At 34.3% G+C, this 20,466-nt stretch overlaps 3 protein-coding genes and 1 long non-coding RNA gene across 4 annotated transcripts; 2 read left to right on the top strand and 2 right to left on the bottom strand.

Annotated features, from left to right (window-relative positions):
* Window positions 1-1,965: 1,965 nt before the first annotated feature.
* Window positions 1,966-6,101, bottom strand: LOC101214493 (hypothetical protein). The gene is made up of 7 exons (XM_004144182.3): window positions 5,638-6,101; window positions 4,797-4,886; window positions 4,602-4,682; window positions 4,318-4,449; window positions 3,768-3,986; window positions 2,588-2,680; window positions 1,966-2,403 (listed from the first exon to the last, which is right to left on the bottom strand). The coding sequence occupies exons 1-7, from the start codon at window positions 5,854-5,856 to the stop codon at window positions 2,242-2,244; spliced, it is 996 nt and encodes a 331-aa protein (XP_004144230.1). The 5' UTR covers window positions 5,857-6,101; the 3' UTR covers window positions 1,966-2,241.
* An 826-nt stretch (window positions 6,102-6,927) lies between these two features.
* LOC101207671 (pentatricopeptide repeat-containing protein At5g42310, chloroplastic) lies at window positions 6,928-10,923 on the top strand. The gene is made up of 5 exons (XM_004144239.3): window positions 6,928-8,948; window positions 9,736-9,888; window positions 9,992-10,063; window positions 10,234-10,415; window positions 10,627-10,923. Exons 1-4 carry the CDS (start codon window positions 7,122-7,124, stop codon window positions 10,342-10,344), a joined length of 2,163 nt encoding a protein of 720 aa, XP_004144287.1. The 5' UTR covers window positions 6,928-7,121; the 3' UTR covers window positions 10,345-10,415; window positions 10,627-10,923.
* A 142-nt stretch (window positions 10,924-11,065) lies between these two features.
* Window positions 11,066-16,406, bottom strand: LOC101214734 (metallocarboxypeptidase A-like protein MCYG_01475). Its single transcript, XM_004144183.3, has 11 exons — window positions 15,819-16,406; window positions 15,325-15,382; window positions 15,136-15,246; window positions 14,734-14,871; window positions 14,095-14,164; window positions 13,953-14,008; window positions 13,593-13,718; window positions 12,744-12,883; window positions 11,755-11,827; window positions 11,597-11,671; window positions 11,066-11,509 (listed from the first exon to the last, which is right to left on the bottom strand). The coding sequence occupies exons 1-11, from the start codon at window positions 15,959-15,961 to the stop codon at window positions 11,195-11,197; spliced, it is 1,305 nt and encodes a 434-aa protein (XP_004144231.1). The 5' UTR covers window positions 15,962-16,406; the 3' UTR covers window positions 11,066-11,194.
* A 1,552-nt stretch (window positions 16,407-17,958) lies between these two features.
* Window positions 17,959-19,357, top strand: LOC116404757. Its single transcript, XR_004217819.1, has 2 exons — window positions 17,959-18,536; window positions 18,634-19,357. It is a non-coding gene; the product is annotated as an uncharacterized LOC116404757 (long non-coding RNA).
* Window positions 19,358-20,466: the final 1,109 nt, after the last annotated feature.

Raw genomic sequence — 20,466 nt, 5'->3', positions numbered from 1 at the left:
TCAAAATGAATTAAACTATTTATAAAATATAATAAAATTTTAGAATAGGTTATTATAATCTTTGGATTATAATTATCTATCTATTATTATAGTTTCCATTTTTGAGTGTGGACTATCATAGTTTGGTTTATAATAGTCGGTATTTTGGATGTTGATTGTTTTAGTTTGCGTTATTATAGTTGTATTAAGTGTGTATTACTAAATTAAATGTAGGTTATTTTAAATATTGTATAAGTTTTTTGTATTGTTATTCTTCACCATACAAATAATTATATACATGAAATATTTTTCTATCAATGACATTGATAGACAATAATAGAAGTTTATCTAGAATCCTATAATTTATAAATATTTTAATTTATTTTGCTATTTAAAAAAATACTTCTTAAAAAATTATATAATTTTTTTTTTTGTCATTTTAAACAAATACTTTGGTTAACATGAAATTGTTAAAATTCTAAGAATTCATGTCTTTCATGCATAAAGCACCCTTGTTTGGAGATACAAAATTGGTTCTAAAATAAAACATATAACTCATATAATCATCTTACACTTCTCTAGTTAATTTGTTAATTTATTTAATTTATTGATTATTTTATTTTATTTTTACTAGGTTTTAAAATAAAATTTCAAAAAGTTTTATCACTTTAACTGAGTTTTTTTAATCATACTAACTTCAAATTAGTATTTTAACGAGATAGTTGCAAATTTAGCAATTAAATTCAAAATAATTAAGTATATAGTAACATTTTAAAAAAATTGCAAATATAGCAGAATTTGTCAAATTCTATCAATGATAGAATCTATCAGATCATGTTGTAAAAATTGGTCTATCACCGATAGATCATACGAGTCTATCAGTGATACAAGTCTATCAACGATAGTTTTGCTATATTTACAATTTTTTTAAATGTTGCTACTAATTATTATTCCTCAAATGGCCATCCATTATAATTACCTTATTTTAATCTTAAATTCAATTATTGAAAAATTATATATATATTTTTAATCAAAATATACTTTGAACGATAGAAAATTGAAAGTTTGAATTTTAGTTAGGTGTACCTATCAAATTTCATTTTTATTTGAAATGACTTGTAAATAGAGGTTTTTTAAAAAGATTATTTTTATTTAAACCCTTTTCACAAGTAATTCTTAAAATGAAAGTATGCATGTGTTTGACAACTTTCAATTGTTCTTATTAAAATTTTTCAAGTTGACTGATGGCAAAAAGGGGATGGTTGGTGGCCGCTTTCGGAGTTGGTTGTTGGAAGTTTTCTAGTGCAGTTAATGAATGATATCGATATCAATATATATTTAAACAATCTATGGAGAGTTTACATATTATTTTATTGATGGATACACGACGTAAAGAAGCTTTTAACATAAACTGGCCAAGCTCAAATAGAAAATAGAAAAGGTATTCATAAGTTATAGCTTAAAAGTTTAATAATTAAATGTTGCAATCAAATTGAGTTAACTGTTGGGTGTTGGGGTGGCCAGATTACAGCAGCCTTTCCAATTTAGATAAGCAAATTTAGAATAACTAATTTACTATGCTGTTTCTTGTATGCTGCTTTTTGTTTTTTTGTTTTCAATCTTGATGATGTCGCAGAACCTATCAAGAAACGAAAGGTTAAAAGCTTCCAATGGTGGAGATGAACAGTTCACTTTGTAATTTCCTTCACCTTCACCACAGATTTCTACCAAATGCACCCCAAGAGCACTAAAAACTACATGACTTAAGATCTATTCCCAGCAAATTAGATACCAAAGTCAGCCTCAACAATAGCTACAAAATATCAACAAACCGATGTAATACCAATAATTGTAGTTAGCTCAGTGTTAAATGCATGCCTCAAGTTCTATCTCCTTTTTAGCCTTAGGTTCGAAACTCATAAACAGAAATCCAATTCTTGCCATCTACCTTGCAATTGTTCAACCAGAGAATATAAAATAAGGAAATAAATAAAACGTGAGAGTAAAATTTTTTATATAGTTAATGTGTGCTGAATCTCAAGTTGCAAAACTTACAACAGTCCAAGAAACTTCATTCTTTTACGTTTACAAAAGGGTCGTAAAAGTTAAACAGTGGGTGGCAATGAAGACGTTTCCACTTTCCAAACAATGAACATATAGTTTAGTTGTCTATGAACTTATATAATGGCTTCCAGCTGAAGGCCTATCAAAAACTCAAATTTCAGGCCTTCTAGTGCTTAATTCCTTACCTAGCTTGCTGGCTTACACAATTTCTCCAGGAGGTAATTCTGCCAGCTTAGGTGAACTCCCCAGAATCCTTTCCATGTCAAATCGAACTTCAATGTTGCGAATGCTGTACCCGACCACCATTAGCCAATACAGAAGCTTCGCCAGCTCTGGTGCTGTTGTCTCCGTTACACTTGTCTGTAATACAAAGGTGCATAACATATGGAGAAAGTTCAGATACAACTTTGTAGTGGTCTGCCTTATTATGAAGTAAGTCAGTTAAACTTGGTTTAGTTCTCAACTGAACTAATTAAATTGATCATCGACCCAGGGCAGTGATAGTTATAAAACAAGGATATAGAATGTTTGTCCAGACACAGACCTTCATTTGACCTGGATCTGAAGCCACTAATAGGCGCTTTATGAATGTATTCATTGCAACTACAGCATCCTCACCAGCGCTACTTGTCAACTCCTACATTTGTGGTAATCAAAAGTTGAGACCGTGCTAGAGATTGCATAATATCGGTAAGTGTAAAAGAACTAACTCAATAAACCATTAGTGCTTCTTTAGATTCAGAATAATAAAATTAAGGAAGCAGCTAACTTGAAAGGAGTTTAATCAATATAACATAGTTGCATAGTTCACTACACTGAAAAAAGAGGCAGGATCCAGATGAGTAAGCCATTCTTTATAACATGATTCTAGATAGAAGAGAACTTGTATGGATGCAGTATCAAATGATTTTCTTTTTCCTTGAAGGAGACCAGAGAATGAAATATAAATTTTATTTTGATGTTCAAAGTTTGTCTTGGTGATTTGGTGTTTAGCACGGTGCGTGTAACTCCGTTTTCCAACATCTTTGCTCTTCAGCTTCTCTTGGCTCCCTCCTCCTTAGGTCTTGTTTGCTCAGAGCTCATCATTCTTGGCCTTTACTTTGTTGTTTTGTTTGAATTATTTTATTTTTGGTTCTTCGTAAAGGATTTATATTTATTTGAGTGGTTATTTATTCCTTTTGTATTCCTGCTTTTAGTTCTTTTATTTCTTTGCAGGCTTGTATCTATAGAGCATTAGTCTCTTCCATTATTTCAATAAAAAAATTTCCTTGTTTCCAAAAAGGAAAAAAAAAAAAGAAGAATACTCACTACCAAGATTATTTGCTGATGGCTTCTGTACTTCTAAACCTCACAGATAATAGTTTGTCCTAAAAGCTGTGGGTAAAGGAATAGCATTTAAATTACACGATATCTTCTATGAATTAAAAGTGCATTCGGTTCGACAACCATATCACTTGTATCTTGGAGCAAAAGTGTCAGTATCATCCATCACCTTTGTTATAACAAGGACTTCTCGATATGTAAATGAGAAGTATTTCCTGTTTCAGGAATAAAAGACAATCACTTTTTCCCATCATAGACAATCACTTTTGTAACAGATGACTAGGAGAGGTTGCAAGTCAAGGAGACTCACATGCCGATAAGTAATCAACAATGTAATTGGCAGTCAAGAAGGCCAACAAAGGCAAAAAGCTAATAAACAAATGAAGAGAAGTTTTTCTTACCTTGAGATTTTGGGGTTCAAGTGTTTTGAGATATTCCAAGAGTTCATTTTGCCCATTTGTAGATTTTCTACCCACTTGACGATTCAGTTCCTCTATCTCTGCTTCAAGTAATTCTATGTACCTTTTAGCATCAATACTCTCCGGACCAGATACATTATTCCACCTGATAACTTCACCTGTGACATTCTTTTGAGTACCAGCTGCATAATTTGAATCATCCTGACCAATCACGGATTATGCATACATAACTTTTAGTGAAAATCAAAAACTTTTTGCAGTATGCCACACGTAAGTTTGTCAACAGAAGAAGAAGAAGAAGAACATATAACACAACAATAGGCGAAGAAAAGACAAAGTTATCATGACACTAACAGGCATCAATGCAGATGGGGCTCCTAACCCAGTGAAGCAACAGATGGACATTAAAAGATTGACAGTATTTTAGATGTAAATTACTTCTTGTGGGGGAGCAAACTAATGGGAAAGGTTAACTCCAGAATGACTATTTAGAAGTAAAATCCTTGAAGAACTATATAACTATTCAAACTACCTTTTCATCCTTTGGTTCTGGGAGAGCAACCTGCTCTAAACTTTGCTGCAGTTCTAAGCGATTTTGAGCATTTTTAAACATGTATCCAGTCATCATTACACTATACATGAGCTGTGCAAGATTTTCAGCAACCTGAACCAAATATTGGAAATTAAACATAGTTGAATAGTAGATAATATTTAAAGGTTAAACAGCCTGTACTTACCAAATATTAGTTGTACAACAAATATTTGGCCATTTAGGTGACTTTGAATGTAAGAATTACACAACTAGTATATACGTACTGTGGTGACAGTAACTGCAAAAAACTGTGGAGGTAGAGTTCCAATCATATTTGTGACTGTTTGGCGCATTGCTTCCACAACCTAAAAAGGAACCAGAGAAGTATAAAATTACCAGAGAAAGTTATGGAATTGAAAATGAAAGTAAGCCGAACCATACGTCAAAGAAATTGGTATTAATCCCAATGGGAAATCCACCTGTTGTGGTGCCTTCTGAACAAACAATTCCATGAATTCTGGCTGGACATTTTTAACATATTCCAGCAGGATGTCTCTCCGAGTTTTTGGCTGCCAATTCCATAAAAGATATTCAAACAATCATAGAAATTCAAATATAAAAAACATAAAAGGAGTGCTTGGGGCCTTGACTAGATTTCATTTGAGTTGGGTTTTTACCCAACCGAGTGTTTGGTCCCCAGACTTCATAAATCGATGTTAAATAACTCAACTTCACCAACTTTAATAGCGTTTGCTATTGAACTTGCACATTTATTGAGGAATTTCGTCAATCCCTCTATCTCTCTCCCACCATCGAAATGTATCCAATGACTCTACTGCCGACCACCACTGACAACCAACTACGGTGGTAATCAGCCCCAGAAGGAACTCATTATAATATTACAGCAATCAGGTTCATCAAGATGACAAGAAAAAAACATCTAAATTATTTTTTAAAAAAGAACCCATTATCAATCAACAATTTATAGACAGTATCACACCACTTAATATCTAGTATCTTGTAAAAGCTCTACAATGAAATTGAATAAAGCATCCACATTTTCAATGTTTGCCAGCGATATCATACGTAAGAATGTAATCTCACATCCATCAGCTCCAATATTTTGAACAAACCAGATTCATTATGAGAAACATTTACTCAAGAGTATTCCACTAGATAAAGTATACCCAGAAGCCTACGTTACAAGAATCCTTACAAACTTATGAAGTACCAGTTGACATTTTGACAGGATACCCATTAACTTTACAATCCATACGCAACAGGAAAGAAGCAAAGAAGCAGAGAGGGAGAAGGAGATACCAAAGTACCGTTGGGAGGCTTGGAATCAGCAGAGGAGGCATCGGAATTGTCGCTCTTGGAAGAGTCGTAAGCACGAAGTCGGAAGGAGACACCATTTCTGGGCTTCAAAGGGAAGGAAATTGAAGAGAAGCGAGGAAAAGCAAAGAAAGAAGACGAAGATGGTGGGGGGAAAGAGAATTTAGTGGTGGGAAAGAAGGGTTTAAGGGTCAACGAAGACATGGTACAGCTCCGTTGTTGAAAAGTGTAAAGAAGAGATTGATTAAAGTAACACACACACACATATATATATATATATAAGTTGGGTGTATTGAAAGAGTTGAGCTGTGAAAAGTGGAGACCTAAAATGGTCTAGATTATCATCATCGCCATTAGAGAAGGCCGTAATGAAAATTATCGCACGAGAGCTGGTGTTCGCACGTTTACTATATTTCAGAATTCAGATCACAATCATGTAGAAGAAAGGTTATTTAGTGATGAATTTAGCTGCCTCCCTCTCCACTATCTCAATAAAAGTGTTTCTTAGTCTAGTCACCAATTTAGCTGCCTCCTCTCTACTATCTCTCTGCTATCTCAATGTTTCTTAGTCGACTTAACATTCATTATCCTAACTTAAAATTACAGTATCCAACTTTTTCTTCTAAACACTCACTACCAATATATAAACATTTTGATCATAATTTATTAAAATATTTTAGTTCCTTGTTTGTACCTCCATACCCAATTATTGTTTCTTCTTACACGTATTGGCCTTTTTTTTTTTATTCAATGACAAAAGTTTATAACATGAATTTATTGATCAAAGTATTAAAGAATATAAAATTATCAAGGAAACAAAGATATATTTATCCTTATCGATAAGATAGACAAGTCACTAAAGAAAGAGTAGTTGATAACCGATGAGAACATGTTAATCCACTCAAACTACTTACAACCATATTTTTAAGGTTAAATAATGTGAAGCGTCCTATAGAAAAGTTTAATTTCAAGTGTCCGTATAGTATTGAAGAGAGTGTTTCAGTTAAAGTAAAATAGTTTTTTTCACATTTATTAGTAAATCGTTTGACTTCGATGAACTCGAAACCTTCCGTTAAAACTGGATGTAAAATCAAAATCTTCGGACATTAACATTTAAGTTTTAAAGTAACAAAAAATAAAATATAGCACACTAATTAAAAATATTGTTGGAAGTATATAATATACCATTAGAGGAAGAGTTTAAAAATCATTATATTTATATTTATAAAAAGGGTTGGAGTCGATGAGGATATTGAGATCATAATATCATATGTTAGGTAACGACGTCGTTGAAGATAATAAACTCTATGCCATGTATTGTCAATCCGTTCCCAGACTTTAGTTTGCCGGCGGGAGGAGTGATTGAGCCTTTTCATTTCCATTTCCATTTTCCAGTGCGTTGAGAAAGGCGCTGCTGCCAATTGCCATTCCAACTTTTCCGATTAGCCCAAAATCAATTATCCGATAACATGCTTCTTCTTTCACCATTGCCACTCTCCACTCGCTTTCCTGCTACTCATTTATCTTCTCCCCCCGTCTTCCTCCACCACCACCACAACCCCCATATTGCAACAACCCATCTCTCATTTTCCTTCTTCTCCGCCCCAGCCACCTCCTCCTCCTCCCTTGTCACTTGTTACACTTCTTCCGACAACCTCGAGTTCGACGTTTTCGAAAACGACCCAGTTTCCCTTCAGAGTCGCCGATACGACTTCACTCCTCTCCTCGACTTCCTTTCCCGGTCTTCGGCCTATCCCAAGTTCGATTCCGATTCCGATTCGGAAGTGGAATTTGACTCTACCTTCAACTCTGGTTCTGACTCTGATACAGCTTCTCCGACCTCCCTCGACCCCACCGAGTTTCAGCTTGCTGAGGCCTATAGGGCCGTCCCGGCGCCTCTCTGGCACTCTCTGCTTAAGTCTCTTTGCTCTTCTTCCTCTTCGATTGGGCTAGGTTATGCGGTGGTTTCGTGGCTTCAGAGGCATAATTTGTGTTTCTCCTATGAATTGCTTTACTCGATTCTCATTCATGCACTTGGCCGCTCTGAGAAGCTCTATGAAGCTTTTATTCTCTCCCAGAAGCAAACCCTTACGCCCTTAACGTATAATGCTCTCATTGGTGCTTGTGCTCGCAATAATGATTTGGAGAAGGCTCTAAATTTGATGTCTAGGATGCGACAGGACGGTTTCCAATCTGATTTTATCAACTATAGTTTGATAATTCAGTCGCTTACTCGCACGAATAAGATTGATATCCCACTCTTGCAAAAGCTTTACGAAGAGATTGAGTCTGATAAAATTGAGCTCGATGGGCTGCTCCTTAACGATATCATATTGGGCTTTGCGAAAGCTGGAGATCCCAACCGAGCTCTGTATTTCTTGTCCATGGTACAGGCGAGTGGTTTAAACCCCAAAACTTCTACGTTCGTTGCGGTTATTTCTGCATTGGGAAATCATGGACGGACAGAGGAAGCCGAGGCTATATTTGAGGAAATGAAAGAAGGAGGATTGAAACCAAGAATTAAGGCTTTCAATGCACTTCTTAAAGGTTATGCTAGAAAGGGTTCTCTTAAAGAAGCAGAATCTATTATTTCAGAGATGGAAAAGAGTGGATTATCGCCGGATGAGCACACATATGGTCTTCTCGTTGATGCTTATGCAAATGTGGGCAGGTGGGAAAGTGCTAGGCATCTGTTGAAACAAATGGAAGCTAGAAATGTACAGCCAAATACCTTTATTTTTAGTAGGATTTTAGCTAGTTATCGAGACCGTGGCGAATGGCAGAAAACATTTGAAGTTTTGAGGGAAATGAAAAACAGTAATGTCAAACCTGATAGGCATTTTTACAACGTCATGATTGATACTTTCGGGAAGTTCAATTGCCTTGATCATGCGATGGAAACATATGACCGGATGCTCTCTGAGGGAATTGAACCAGATGTTGTTACTTGGAACACACTTATAGATTGTCATCGTAAGCATGGATACCACGACAGGGCTGCAGAATTGTTCGAGGAAATGCAGGAGCGTGGTTATTTACCTTGCCCCACAACATATAATATTATGATCAATTCATTAGGCGAGCAGGAAAAGTGGGACGAGGTGAAAATCTTGTTAGGAAAGATGCAGAGTCAGGGGTTACTTCCCAATGTGGTAACATACACTACACTTGTTGATATATATGGACATTCAGGGAGGTTTAACGATGCAATTGACTGCTTGGAGGCCATGAAGTCTGCTGGGTTGAAACCCTCCGCAACAATGTATAATGCTTTAATCAATGCCTTTGCTCAAAGAGTATGTCATCCTTCCCACATTTCATCTCGCAAATCTTCTTCTATAAATATTATTCTCTGAAAAATTGATAAGTATATGTTCTAATTCAAATAAAAAGATATTTGCTGTTGGAATATATTGCCATGTTTTAAGTTGTTTATTCATACTTTTTTCTCCATTGCTGATATGTATTACAAATGGATGGAAAATTTTGGAACAAAATAATGTTAGTAATATCATTGCTTGACAACATAATACTATTAATCACCCTATTTCATTTTATCAATTCATTTTTCTTCTCTAAAAAAGACAACATGATACTGCCAATTATCACATCAGATACTCAATGCGAAGTTGAGAAAATTGATGATGCACAAATGTACTGGAATATTGTAAGATGCTTCTTTTGGTTTCTATTTGTGCTTCACGTATTGATAAACAGATTGAATGTGTAATTAAATAGCAGTAATCTTTACATTTTGCAAAAGTAGCATTGTATCCACTTTCTCGATTAACTTGGCATGTGAGCTACATATTTTTTACTTTGTGATATTTTAAAAGGTTGCCTATATTTTTTTCTGTTTTGTTATTGGCTGTATTTATGGGGAGCAGAAACAAGTGCACCATACGATTTGGAGCCTATCGTTCTGAGTAATATTTTTGTATGAATGGGCTCATCTGTAATTGGCCGATCACCAGATTCGCTTCTCTAATCATGGTTATAGTCATAAGTTTGTGCATCCGAATATAAATTTCAAATCGTTTCTTGAATATGCATTTAGTGTTCTTCCACTTTATCATTTGGCAGGGTTTGTCAGAGCAGGCAGTAAATGCATATAGAGTTATGATATCAGATGGATTAAGGCCCAGTCTCTTGGCTCTTAATTCATTGATCAATGCATTTGGCGAAGATAGGAGAGATATTGAAGCCTTTTCAATCTTGCAATACATGAAGGAAAATGTAAGTGTAGTCTATTTCAATAACTTTTGCATTTTTCCATTCTCAAATCGAGAATAAAACTTATCCGTTCATCACCCAAACTTATTTGGTCCTACAACTGCAGGATGTGAAGCCTGATGTTGTCACATATACAACGCTTATGAAAGCTTTGATTCGTGTCGACAAATTTGACAAGGTAGAAGAACATGACCCTCCAGCTTGTTTTCATAATTTGTTCGTGTTATTTTATGCATATATTTTGCTTATTTGGCAAATATGATCTCTGACTATTCATTACATTAGAGCCTACTTAAACGTCTTTTTGTATATAACTATTAACTAGAAAGTGCATTATTTGAGTTTCAGGTTCCGGCTGTGTATGAAGAGATGATTTTGTCTGGATGTACTCCTGATGGAAAGGCTAGAGCCATGTTGCGGTCTGCCCTCAGATACATGAAGCGTACACTAAGCTTGTAGTTGCCCACTCGATCATGTAACCATGCACCTTGGATAATAAATTTGCATGATTTGATCCAACCAATACATAGGTACGCACTAAAAGCCTTAAAATGTGATGTTTTTGGCAGTTTCAAAGAATTGGTACCAGAATCTGTAGTGCACTTTCTTGATGAGTTGGCATCAAAATCAACAATTTCTTAATTCATGTGTTGAGATATGAATTGATGTTCATAATTTTTTGTACACTGTTTCACAGACTCGTGACTGATGTTTTATATCTCCCCTGGAATGGTTTTGCAGGAATTGCCAATTCAAACTGAAACATATCCTCATGATTTGGAGCAAGGTTTGATGTTACACAAATAGTATGGCATTATACCAGCAAAAAGTAGCATTTCTAAATTAAAACTCTCAATGCTCACCCCTCCTTTTGCTCCCTTAAATTATACAGATCCAAAACCACCCCACCTGACCACCAGATGACGGATCTTAGAAAAACCAGGCAAATTCCCATCTGTTGATCATTCTTGTATTATTGTTTATAACATTCACCATTCTTAGTTATACGGTAAAATGCAGAAGAAATAATTGATCCAAGGACCTCGCCTCAATGCATGTGTTCTTTTCATTCTTGTTAGTGATGTACTAAATTAGCCAATGTTTCTGTACAGTTAAAAGAAAGAAGCTTTGATGTTAGGTTGATAGGTTGAAATACTAAGGGAGAAGGTGGAGAAAACCATAGAAATTTAACTTTGATACTTGGTTAAATAGTAACTCACTGATCTTACAAGTATGAGATCATCTATAATAACTCTTTTAGAATAAAATGTGGCACTAAACTTGTGGAGTTCAGAAACTAAACACATTCTCAAATGGAAATGGCAGAAACGAGTGGTCTGGTGAACTTGTTTTTAGAAATTCTAGAACAAAACATGAACATCAATAGAACTGATGACAACAAAAATAGCCTAAAATAAGTTCTCATCTCTTGCATCCCTAGGTCAAACACCTCCCTCTTCTTTCCATATCTGCTACTTCTCTCAATCAAGTAACCTTCAAGATATTCATCAATGGACACCAGCTTGTCTATGTTACTTTTTGGACGGAACTCAGTTTCGTCGAGATACTCAGGACCCATCTTAAATATTGTAAAAAACGCAGCAGACCAATCGCCAAGCACCCTCTGAAAACAAAGATGAAAAACGAATTCAGCCTAAGGATTTCCATGGGCATCAATTGGCCAATATGACAAGAAAAGATGGTTGCATACGTCGAAGGTATTGGGATCTGTGGGATTGAACATTCTAAAGCAGTCTTTTGATGTGGCAGCTTCGTCTCCATATATCTGATATAATCACACGAAGAAGAGAGACTTATTTTAAGACCAAAAATTAAACTAAGATTATTTTATGAACTTGTTTGACAAACCTCAAATGTGAAAGCCATAGGAACTCGAGCCTTGTCAAACATGAAATCTGTGGCTGTCCCATGTGCCAGATACCTTAAGACAACAATCATTATGCAGGAAGAAATTCAGACCCAATTGCACATCAGGGATGGTATAGCAAGAACAATTAAAGGATTCAATTAAAAGAAAAAATAATTCAAATCAATTAGCCTTCAGATTAAGCAAGGAGGCATCTAAAAGTTTTGATGCATTGGAAAAGAAATGGTATAAGTTTTAGATTTAACCTTGAATTTTGATTAGCTGTTTAGTTAGTTTTCAACTTTCAGTGAAAAATCAATTTATATCAATAATTTTATCAATTAAAACTCGAAAGGATTTCATATTAAAATTGTTAATGTATAATGTTTACATTTATGTAAGACATTAAGGCTTTTTATATCTAAAAATGAACATAATATTGGAGAGAAATACTAGAATAAACTGGATAGTGGCAGTATTTTCATCTTCTTGTAGTTTTCTATTTGTCTCTACTTATTTTGAATAATTACATGATACGAAAGTTTTGAAGAAGAGTTTCAGATGATTTTTGGTTGAATTTAAGTAAAATCGAGTGAGCATAGTTATTAAGGTTTAAATTGATCAACTTGATATAACTATTCATTTAGATTTGTAATTCATAAACTGAACGTTTAGAGCAGAAATTATTTTTCCCTAAAACTTTAGAAGTCCTCCCTGCATTCCTGAACTTCTAGCTGTGATTCGAAAATTTTCCTACATTGACACAATGCAACTGGTAGGTACCTAAGAAGGTGGGCTAATCAAATAAATTGTCCAATATTTGTCCAGAAAAATACTTTGGTGTAGTACGAGTTGCACCAAAACGTTACTCATTTGTCTATATTATAACAAATATCAAAGAATGACAAATGAAGATTCATTTAAAAACATATAAAACAGGTGTATAAATGGTAAACTGCTATCATATTGTAGTCAGAAGAAGTGAACTAACCCGACCGAACCTCCGCCTGATCCTATCATGCAGCGGCTGTGGCAATGGAGAATATTCAGCTCTTCAAGCAGAAGTTTCATTTGTTGAGAAATTTCACCGTCAGGAGTTATGTTTTTGTGGTCATAAGGCATGAATAAAGCCTAAAGAAGTAACAATCAAAACTAGCAAGTCGTATAAAATGAGCATGGGAAACCTCATCTTTTAGTTCAGCAAATAAACAGAGCAGAGAGAAAAAAAAAAGGTGTTAATAAATAACAGTAATACGATTTTGTTATGATTTTCTTTTTCATAAACAGGATTCAGAAATCTGTATCCAGTAGTAATAACAAATTCGAAAGAGGGAGAGAGCCGAAAATGTCAGGGATCTATTAAACACAACTGAGATATTGGATACTTGTTAAACATTTTCAATGTTCAGATATCTTTTAGACACAAGCTTGAATGCTCTTGTAACTTAAACATATTTATGTCGTGGAATATTAAGTACAGTTTCATCAGTCAACTGAACCAATCACATTGTTAAGCTGTGATTTTAACAGAGAAGGAAGTAAAAAGAAGACACAATTTATTCTGGGTTTTAATAATGGTGACTAGCAACTGTAGTCTGTATTCATTAAAATTTTCACTAATCATAATCCAGGTTTAAAAGAAAATAGTTAGATGTAGCTACTCCAGTGTTCTCCCAAGCTCCATAAGATTGAAAGGAAAGGGAGAGATTGTGAAAAAGTAGCACGATCAATTTTGCTTCAAGGGAACGAGTCATATGGGAAAAGATCAAATCCGCACTGACCAGATAATGAAGCCTATCATAATCCAGGTTAATAACTAAATCTTGGTATTGTTTCTTACCTCCATTCCAGAGTGCACATTGACCCATATATGTGGATCAAATCTCAAGGCAAGTTTTCGCATAATTTGAGTTTCGGGTTCGCTGAAAGGTGCAAATCCGGGATTTTCCTCATAAGGATCATAATCCTGTAATAGGAAGAAGAATGACTAAAATGCTTGGAATAGAAGAGAGTGTCACAACAACTATCATTCACAAAAGCCAGACAAACATCAATAGAGCTTCATAAGAAAAGGCCTTGTTTCAAGAAATGAATATGATGGTTTCTCCTTGCCTTCCAATAAGAACTTATAACTTAGTCAACAAACTATATCAAAACCTTGTCAAATTATTTCAAAGAAAATCAGAAGATAGATACCAACCTTTTCCTTTTTACCCCAATCGACACTCCAATTCCTGTTCAAATCAACACCTCTCCCTGCCATAGAAGACAAACGCAGGTATGTCAATATCTACCTTGGAGACTTTCCGTGACTATATAATGGATTAAATCTTCTGCATTACCATTTCTTCTTTCACATAAATCCCCACCCTCGACAAGCCTTCGCCCATTTAAGTTTTCCATTGGCACCACCTGACAACATACATAAGCAAGCACATTATTTATGCATACAATATCTTGTGATTTAAAATCGAAGCACCAATATCAGTTAAAAGCATAGATTTGTTTTACAAGCTTTTAAGTCTCCCTTTGTTAGTTTCCTTCACTTAGCATTAATCTTTTTCATTTATTCAACGAAAAGAGACATGTTTGTCTTTAGTTTGAAAAAAAAAGAACAGCAAAAACTGGGCTTTATAGGGTTAACTGCACGAACTTCATTGCTACATAAAAAGAAAGGAAGGGGCTAGCTGGAAGAGGAAAGTTGAAGCATCCCACTAATCCTTTTGATCGTTTGTTCAATTAGCCATGATTCCCGTGCGACTATCTGCAAGTTTCCTAAAGTTATAGAACAAGATGATTTTTACTCCATTATAACTTATTACACTTATCAAACCCAACGGTTTCGTAGCTTAATGGTTAAGAGTTTGGCTTAAAATTTGGTCCAACTCTTAGGTTATGGGTTCGAAACCTAGTAGGTGGAGAAGAAGATGATGAAATGTATTCCACTTATCAATATAAAAAGTTGCAGCCTCCACGCATACCTTAATGACAAGCTTAGCGAGTGTGTTGTTTAAGGAAGCTCGATCCATGTGGGGCAACAAATGTTCTTCACTCAAAATTAAGAGAATTCTTAGTGCAACTTCTGTTGTTATGAGCTCCCTTCCATGCTGTCCAAAACTCTGGAAGACAAGGAGTAATCATCTGTCAAGAACACCAGCAAATTGCCAATCTGAGATGATATGTTCCTTAGTCGTTAAGGAGAGGAAAAGAAAAGAAAGAAAGATAGAAAAAAAATTAAAATCTAAATCAATCCCATTTTTGTTTAGATCAAGAAGCCTTGCAGCTTTCACTTTCAACATGAATAAAGCATCAGTCTAAAAATAACATCAATGGAATAAAAGCCTAGAAGACCAAATGAGTACACAATTAAACACAAAACTTACAAGAAGTATCCGGAATTTTGAGGTGTCATCAATGTTATTCCTTCCATGGCGATAAGTAACAACTGGAATCTCTGCAGCATAGCCCTTATTTTTGGACTTCATTGTCTCTATCTGCTTAAATATTGAAAATAAGTAACCAAACCAAAAGCATCAAGCCTAAATAAAGAAGAACCAACAACAAGAACACACAGTCAGCTTATCTGAGTGTCGATGGACCAAAGCCTCTATCTCCTTCATCAAATCAACACTGCAATATCCAATCACCCAACAAAATGGGAAGTTTCAGCTATTGAAAGTATTCAAACCAAATGATTCCAAAAGTTCATATCCAAAAAGATAAAGACCCTACTGTGAACATCTCCAAAAAAAAAACTTGGATCGAGTTGTATCAAACTCTATAAAACAGAGGCGCACAGAATATGGCCATAAGATCAAACTTACCCTTTTTCCAGAATTGGGAAAGTTAAATACACACATATCTAGCCACTACATCAAATTTCTAAAACCAAAATTACAACAGAGAATGTGCATCAGTTATATGATTAAATACCCAAATTCCAAAGAGAGAAGAAGGAGAACAACAACCATTAGCATAGTAACCAGCAAATTATACTTCGCACTTAATCTCATCCATCGTAATTAACAAAAAGAAGTAAAGGAATCCGAATCAGAGAATTACCCACCTAGAATGATAAAGATCGCGGTTGATTGGAGTTAATCTATTGGGATCATCAGCAGAAACGAAAAGACACATGAAAGATGTGAAGAAGAAGAAGAAGAAGGTGACCCATAAGGAAGGGAAAAAAGAAGAGAAAGGGCGACCCATATGGGAAAAACAGGGGAAAACAGATCGTGGGTGTTACTTTCAGTTGAAGAGTGGCTCCATTGTTGGAAGCTTTTTGAGAAAAGAAATGGAAAACAGAAGAAGAAGAAGAAGAAGAAGAAGATGAAGATGAAGATGAAGAAGAAGAAGAAGACGAGGGAAGAAAAAAAAAGAAAAGATGGAATTTGGTGCACGTTCAACGGTCTTGATTTTGCAGGCTTTTACAACAATCATCCCCAATAGAGAGGATTGATTGTAAGAAACTTCCTGTTACGGAGAATTTGAAGAGTAAAGTGATTGGGCCAACATCTGGTTGGTTGCACAAATTCAATCCGACATCATTCATCCATATGCCAAAACCAAAACACAACTGCTTTTGTGGATCTCCCCTGCCTTCTGCGTTTTTGCCTTAAAAGAAATATGTTTTTATTATGTTTTCCATTTCCTCCCCAAACCTTTCCTTCTTAGTTCTTATTTCCTTTTCCTCCTAATCATTCTATTTTATATCAATCTCACTTTTAATACCAAATTAACTCAAACTTATTTACAAATATACTAAAATTTTAGCTTTATTCATATCATAAACACCAGTAGTTTAATACATCTTCATCCAAAATCTATTACAATCTATCCATAGTAAAAACTGAAATTTTCTCATCTTTATAAATTTTTTTAATAATTTTCTAATTTAAAATTAAATTTCATCAATTTTAGTTTAATAATAATTTTTAACTAAGAAAAGATACTATCAAAACTATATTTTACAAAATTTATTTAAATTAATTGAAGTAGATAAACTAAAATAGAATTTTTTTTGTTCGTTTTCTTTCTTTTAACTTCTTTTTGTTTATTTATTAATTTTTCACGATTAAATTTTTTGATTTAAAATAGTATCCAAGGGAGATTTTAAATTTAATTTTAATAGTAAGAAAACATCTAATTTTTTAAAATACGTATATTTTATCAATAACATGTAGAAATAGATTTTTATTAATGTCACGGACAATATAATCGTTGATAGAACTAAAAATTTGTAAATATTTTTTTTGTTCATTTTGTTATATTTGAAAACGTGAGTATTTAGTACAAAATTAAGATAAAAAGTGTAAATTTTAAAATGTTGAACAACTTAGATAACATTTTAAAACTTACATACAAATTTTAGATCCAAGACAAAGGGACGAAAACGTAATTCCTCCTAATCTTAATTACAATCAAAATGTAAGTCATTTTAGTTTGAATCTTCCTTGTCAAAGTGGTCCTTTATATATTCTATCATAATTGATTTGTTGTCCATATAATAGATGTCAACAATCATGGCACATCAAGGTCCTACTTCTAAATGGTTATGGGATAAACCTCATCCTTAATACCACTTTTCAAAGTTGTATGATATTTTTTAAAATGAGTCACTAATCATCTTCCTTCATTTTCTAATTCTAACATAACTTTTTTTTTTTTTGTAATATAGTTGAAGAGTATTAATGAAATTATTGAAAGTTTAATAGTTTGGACAAAGGATAAAAGTCACCCTTGAGTATGATGATAGTTGCAATTACACCATCAAGCTTCAATAAACACAAATAGACTTCTAAACTTTTAAAAGTATTGAAATTGGATTCTCGAGTTTAGAGTAATAGTAAAATTTGGACCAATTTAATCCTTCAACTTATATAATCAATTTAATTTATATAATAATATAAATTTAGAGTATTTAAATTTTTGATAAGTTTGAGAGACTTCATTTAAAATTAAATTAACTGTAATCCATTGTTTTGAATAACTTAGATATAGAAGGCAGAAATTAGAACAAAGGTTTCATAATTACCTCCACTGGAAGCCTTTAAAATCCACAAAGCAATAATAGTGTAGATTTGAATCTCCTCCACCTGGTTAAAATGCCTTAACCAAACTTTTTCTTTCATAGTTCATCACAACAATTTATTCAATTAATCATTGGTTATATTAATAATGGTGACAAGGGAGATGGTGGTGTCCCCTCCTATAGAAAAATCCTTTATATGTTCTCCATTTTTGGGTTGAACTTGAGAAGCCAATTCCCATTCAAATCCAAACCCACAATATACTGAAAACACCTTTCCTCCATGCCATCCCAGCTTTGGCTTTCCAATAACTTCATCTAACAATTTCTCCTCTCACAATGGAAACCATTATCCTCTTTCTCTCCCTCTTCCAAGCTCCTCAAAAATTTGTTCATTTGAGATTCCCCTTCAAGCTTTCTCAAATCCACAAAACCAAAAGAACCAGTCGCATATCCATTACACAAACACACTGCATTTCCTCAATCCCCATTGCATCTACTAATGCTTCTTCATGTTTCATCATGTATGGATTGTGTTCCCATTGTCCCGAATGCGTTTCTTTTGTTCTCGGATCAAATATGCTTATTATATTGCTTTGAGGACTGTGAATCGCTGCTATTAAACAGTTGTTACTTGGTAGCCATTGAAGCTTGAAGGTGTTGCCAAGCTCACTATTGGGTGTACTTCCTATGAAATCTATCTGCTGCCCTGTCGTTGTGTCCCAAACTCCAATGACATCCACTTTTGTGTAGTAGGTATCTATACAACAACAAAATATTTTGTTGTTTGAGTTGTTGATTGCTAAATATCCGGGTTTCATTCTCAAAAATTGATCACATCCTCTATAAGCAGGTTTATTAGAACACGCGAACTTCGACTTTGAGTGAGCAGAAGTATATGTTTAGGTTCAGCAGTTTGTGGATTGAAGAGACCAATAATTCCATCATTAACATCACCAATAGTGTTTGGATTTGATTGCTTTTGGCAACTGATTAAGATGTTTTCTAAATCAAACCACTCCATATCCACAATCTTCATATAGTCAAGGTTTCCAATTGAGAGTTCTTGGAGCATCCAATCATAGACATGAAAAACTCTGCCATTGGCAATTGAGCAACTACCATTGGCACTTGCTCTGATCAATGAATTATCTTTCAGCAAAGTTCTACCAGTTATGGATGATGCAAGTTTGAGATTCTCACCGTCTAACTCGAAACCTGGTCTAGAAGTCCATGGTTATGAGCTACCCTGAAGAGAAGTGTGTCGGGAATAGTTGGAGGAACAAGAAGCTCGCCGGTTCGAAGAAAATGAAGAAGGACAGTGAAGCAAGTAGGGTCTCTATCAATGAAATGCTCTCCAAATTCCTCACATTGTGCTGACCATCCCTAGTTACTTTAAACTGTGGTGACAGACAATATGTTTCTTACACTTTTCTTTTGCTTTTTGAGTGTCCCCATAGTTACTTTAAACTGTGGTGATGACAAATTCCTCTCAGTATCCAATTTTCTTAGTATGAAAGAAAACTTCGAACATGGATAGCAAATGAAATTTATCTACCTTTCTCTTTTGCTTTGAAGTGTCCCTCTCTTTTATTTCAGCAATGCCATCTCTATTTGAGAACAATACTTACCCATAAAGCATAAAGTGAACAAATAGTGGACTTTACCTTTCCTTTTTCGCCATTACCACTGTGTGAGCTTTCTTGCAATTACATTCCCAAAACTCTTGGCCTGAAATAAATGAGAAAAATTCAGAATGGGAAGAGCAGAGTAGACTTCATTGACTTGAATAAGTATCCAAATGTCTGTGGTACATCCAATGATAATAATAGTGTTTAAGGTTCCAAAATTGCTTTGGAAGGGAAATTTTCATTTATTGTATGCTACCAAAGCAGAAGGGGACTCACTCTCAACATGGATTCCGTCTTGGTGTTGTGGATGTTAGAATCTCGAGGCAAAATTTATCTCAACCAATGGGACAAGTCTAATTATGGTGAACATTAAAATCACTCACATTGGGAATTTGAATTAGAAAGCCCACTTCCTTTTTTTACCTGACATTGAAGAAAGATTGTGATTTCCTTTGTGGGAGGTGAATTAATTTCAATGGCTAAATCTGGAGATTCATTGAAAAGAATTAAAAGAAATTAGTGGGGCGGTGGATTCATCTATAAGGGAAGAGAAATTTTGAAGAAAGTATGTGTGGGTCGTGAGCTATATTTTTGCCGCTAAGAAGAATTAAATTAAGAGCATTGATGCTTTTCTTTTTTGAGTATTTCAGAGTGACCAAGTAAAATACACTGTATTTTTCTGTTTCGGTTGATAGTTTCTCTCATTTTTTTCAAAATACCAAGTTGTGTATTGAATTCAAATTGTTCTTGTTGGACTATTTGGATAGAGAGATTTGTAAGTTGAGTTTGAATGTTTCTTTAGCTCTCCATCATGGTAGAACATGTTGTTGCAAAAGACTACATGTAGTCCACATTGTCAATCAAGTATTAATATCAATGTACCTTGTCATCTACCTTAAGTTAGAATCATTCAAAGTCTGATTATATTAAATCTACTTCATAAAACTACATAGGAGTCTTAAAATTTTTACAATACTTCATAAAACTACATAGGAGTTTTAAAATTTTTACAATAAAGCCAACCAAGAAAACGTGGTAAGTTTGGTACGTTCCTG

The sequence above is a fragment of the Cucumis sativus genome, chromosome 6 (assembly GCF_000004075.3).
Source record: "Cucumis sativus cultivar 9930 chromosome 6, Cucumber_9930_V3, whole genome shotgun sequence".
NCBI lineage: Eukaryota > Viridiplantae > Streptophyta > Magnoliopsida > Cucurbitales > Cucurbitaceae > Cucumis > Cucumis sativus.
This window is presented reverse-complemented; position numbering and strand designations above follow the sequence as displayed.

Excerpts from the sequence above, each read along its gene's own strand:
- LOC101214493 (XM_004144182.3), bottom strand. The coding sequence starts at position 5,856 with ATGTCTTCGTTGACCCTTAAACCCTTCTTTCCCACCACTAAATTCTCT. Across the intron at positions 3,987-4,317 it reads CAGAACCAAAGGATGAAAAG|GATGATTCAAATTATGCAGC; the intron begins GTAGTTTGAATA and ends GTGATTGGTCAG. Across the intron at positions 2,681-3,767 it reads TTGAACCCCAAAATCTCAAG|GAGTTGACAAGTAGCGCTGG; the intron begins GTAAGAAAAACT and ends CCACAAATGTAG.
- LOC101207671 (XM_004144239.3), top strand. The coding sequence starts at position 7,122 with ATGCTTCTTCTTTCACCATTGCCACTCTCCACTCGCTTTCCTGCTACT. Across the intron at positions 9,889-9,991 it reads TGCAATACATGAAGGAAAAT|GATGTGAAGCCTGATGTTGT; the intron begins GTAAGTGTAGTC and ends CTACAACTGCAG. Across the intron at positions 10,064-10,233 it reads GTGTCGACAAATTTGACAAG|GTTCCGGCTGTGTATGAAGA; the intron begins GTAGAAGAACAT and ends TTTGAGTTTCAG.
- LOC101214734 (XM_004144183.3), bottom strand. The coding sequence starts at position 15,961 with ATGGGTCGCCCTTTCTCTTCTTTTTTCCCTTCCTTATGGGTCACCTTC. Across the intron at positions 14,009-14,094 it reads TTTATGTGAAAGAAGAAATG|GGAGAGGTGTTGATTTGAAC; the intron begins GTAATGCAGAAG and ends CTTCTATGGCAG. Across the intron at positions 11,510-11,596 it reads CAGATCCCAATACCTTCGAC|AGGGTGCTTGGCGATTGGTC; the intron begins GTATGCAACCAT and ends CTTTGTTTTCAG.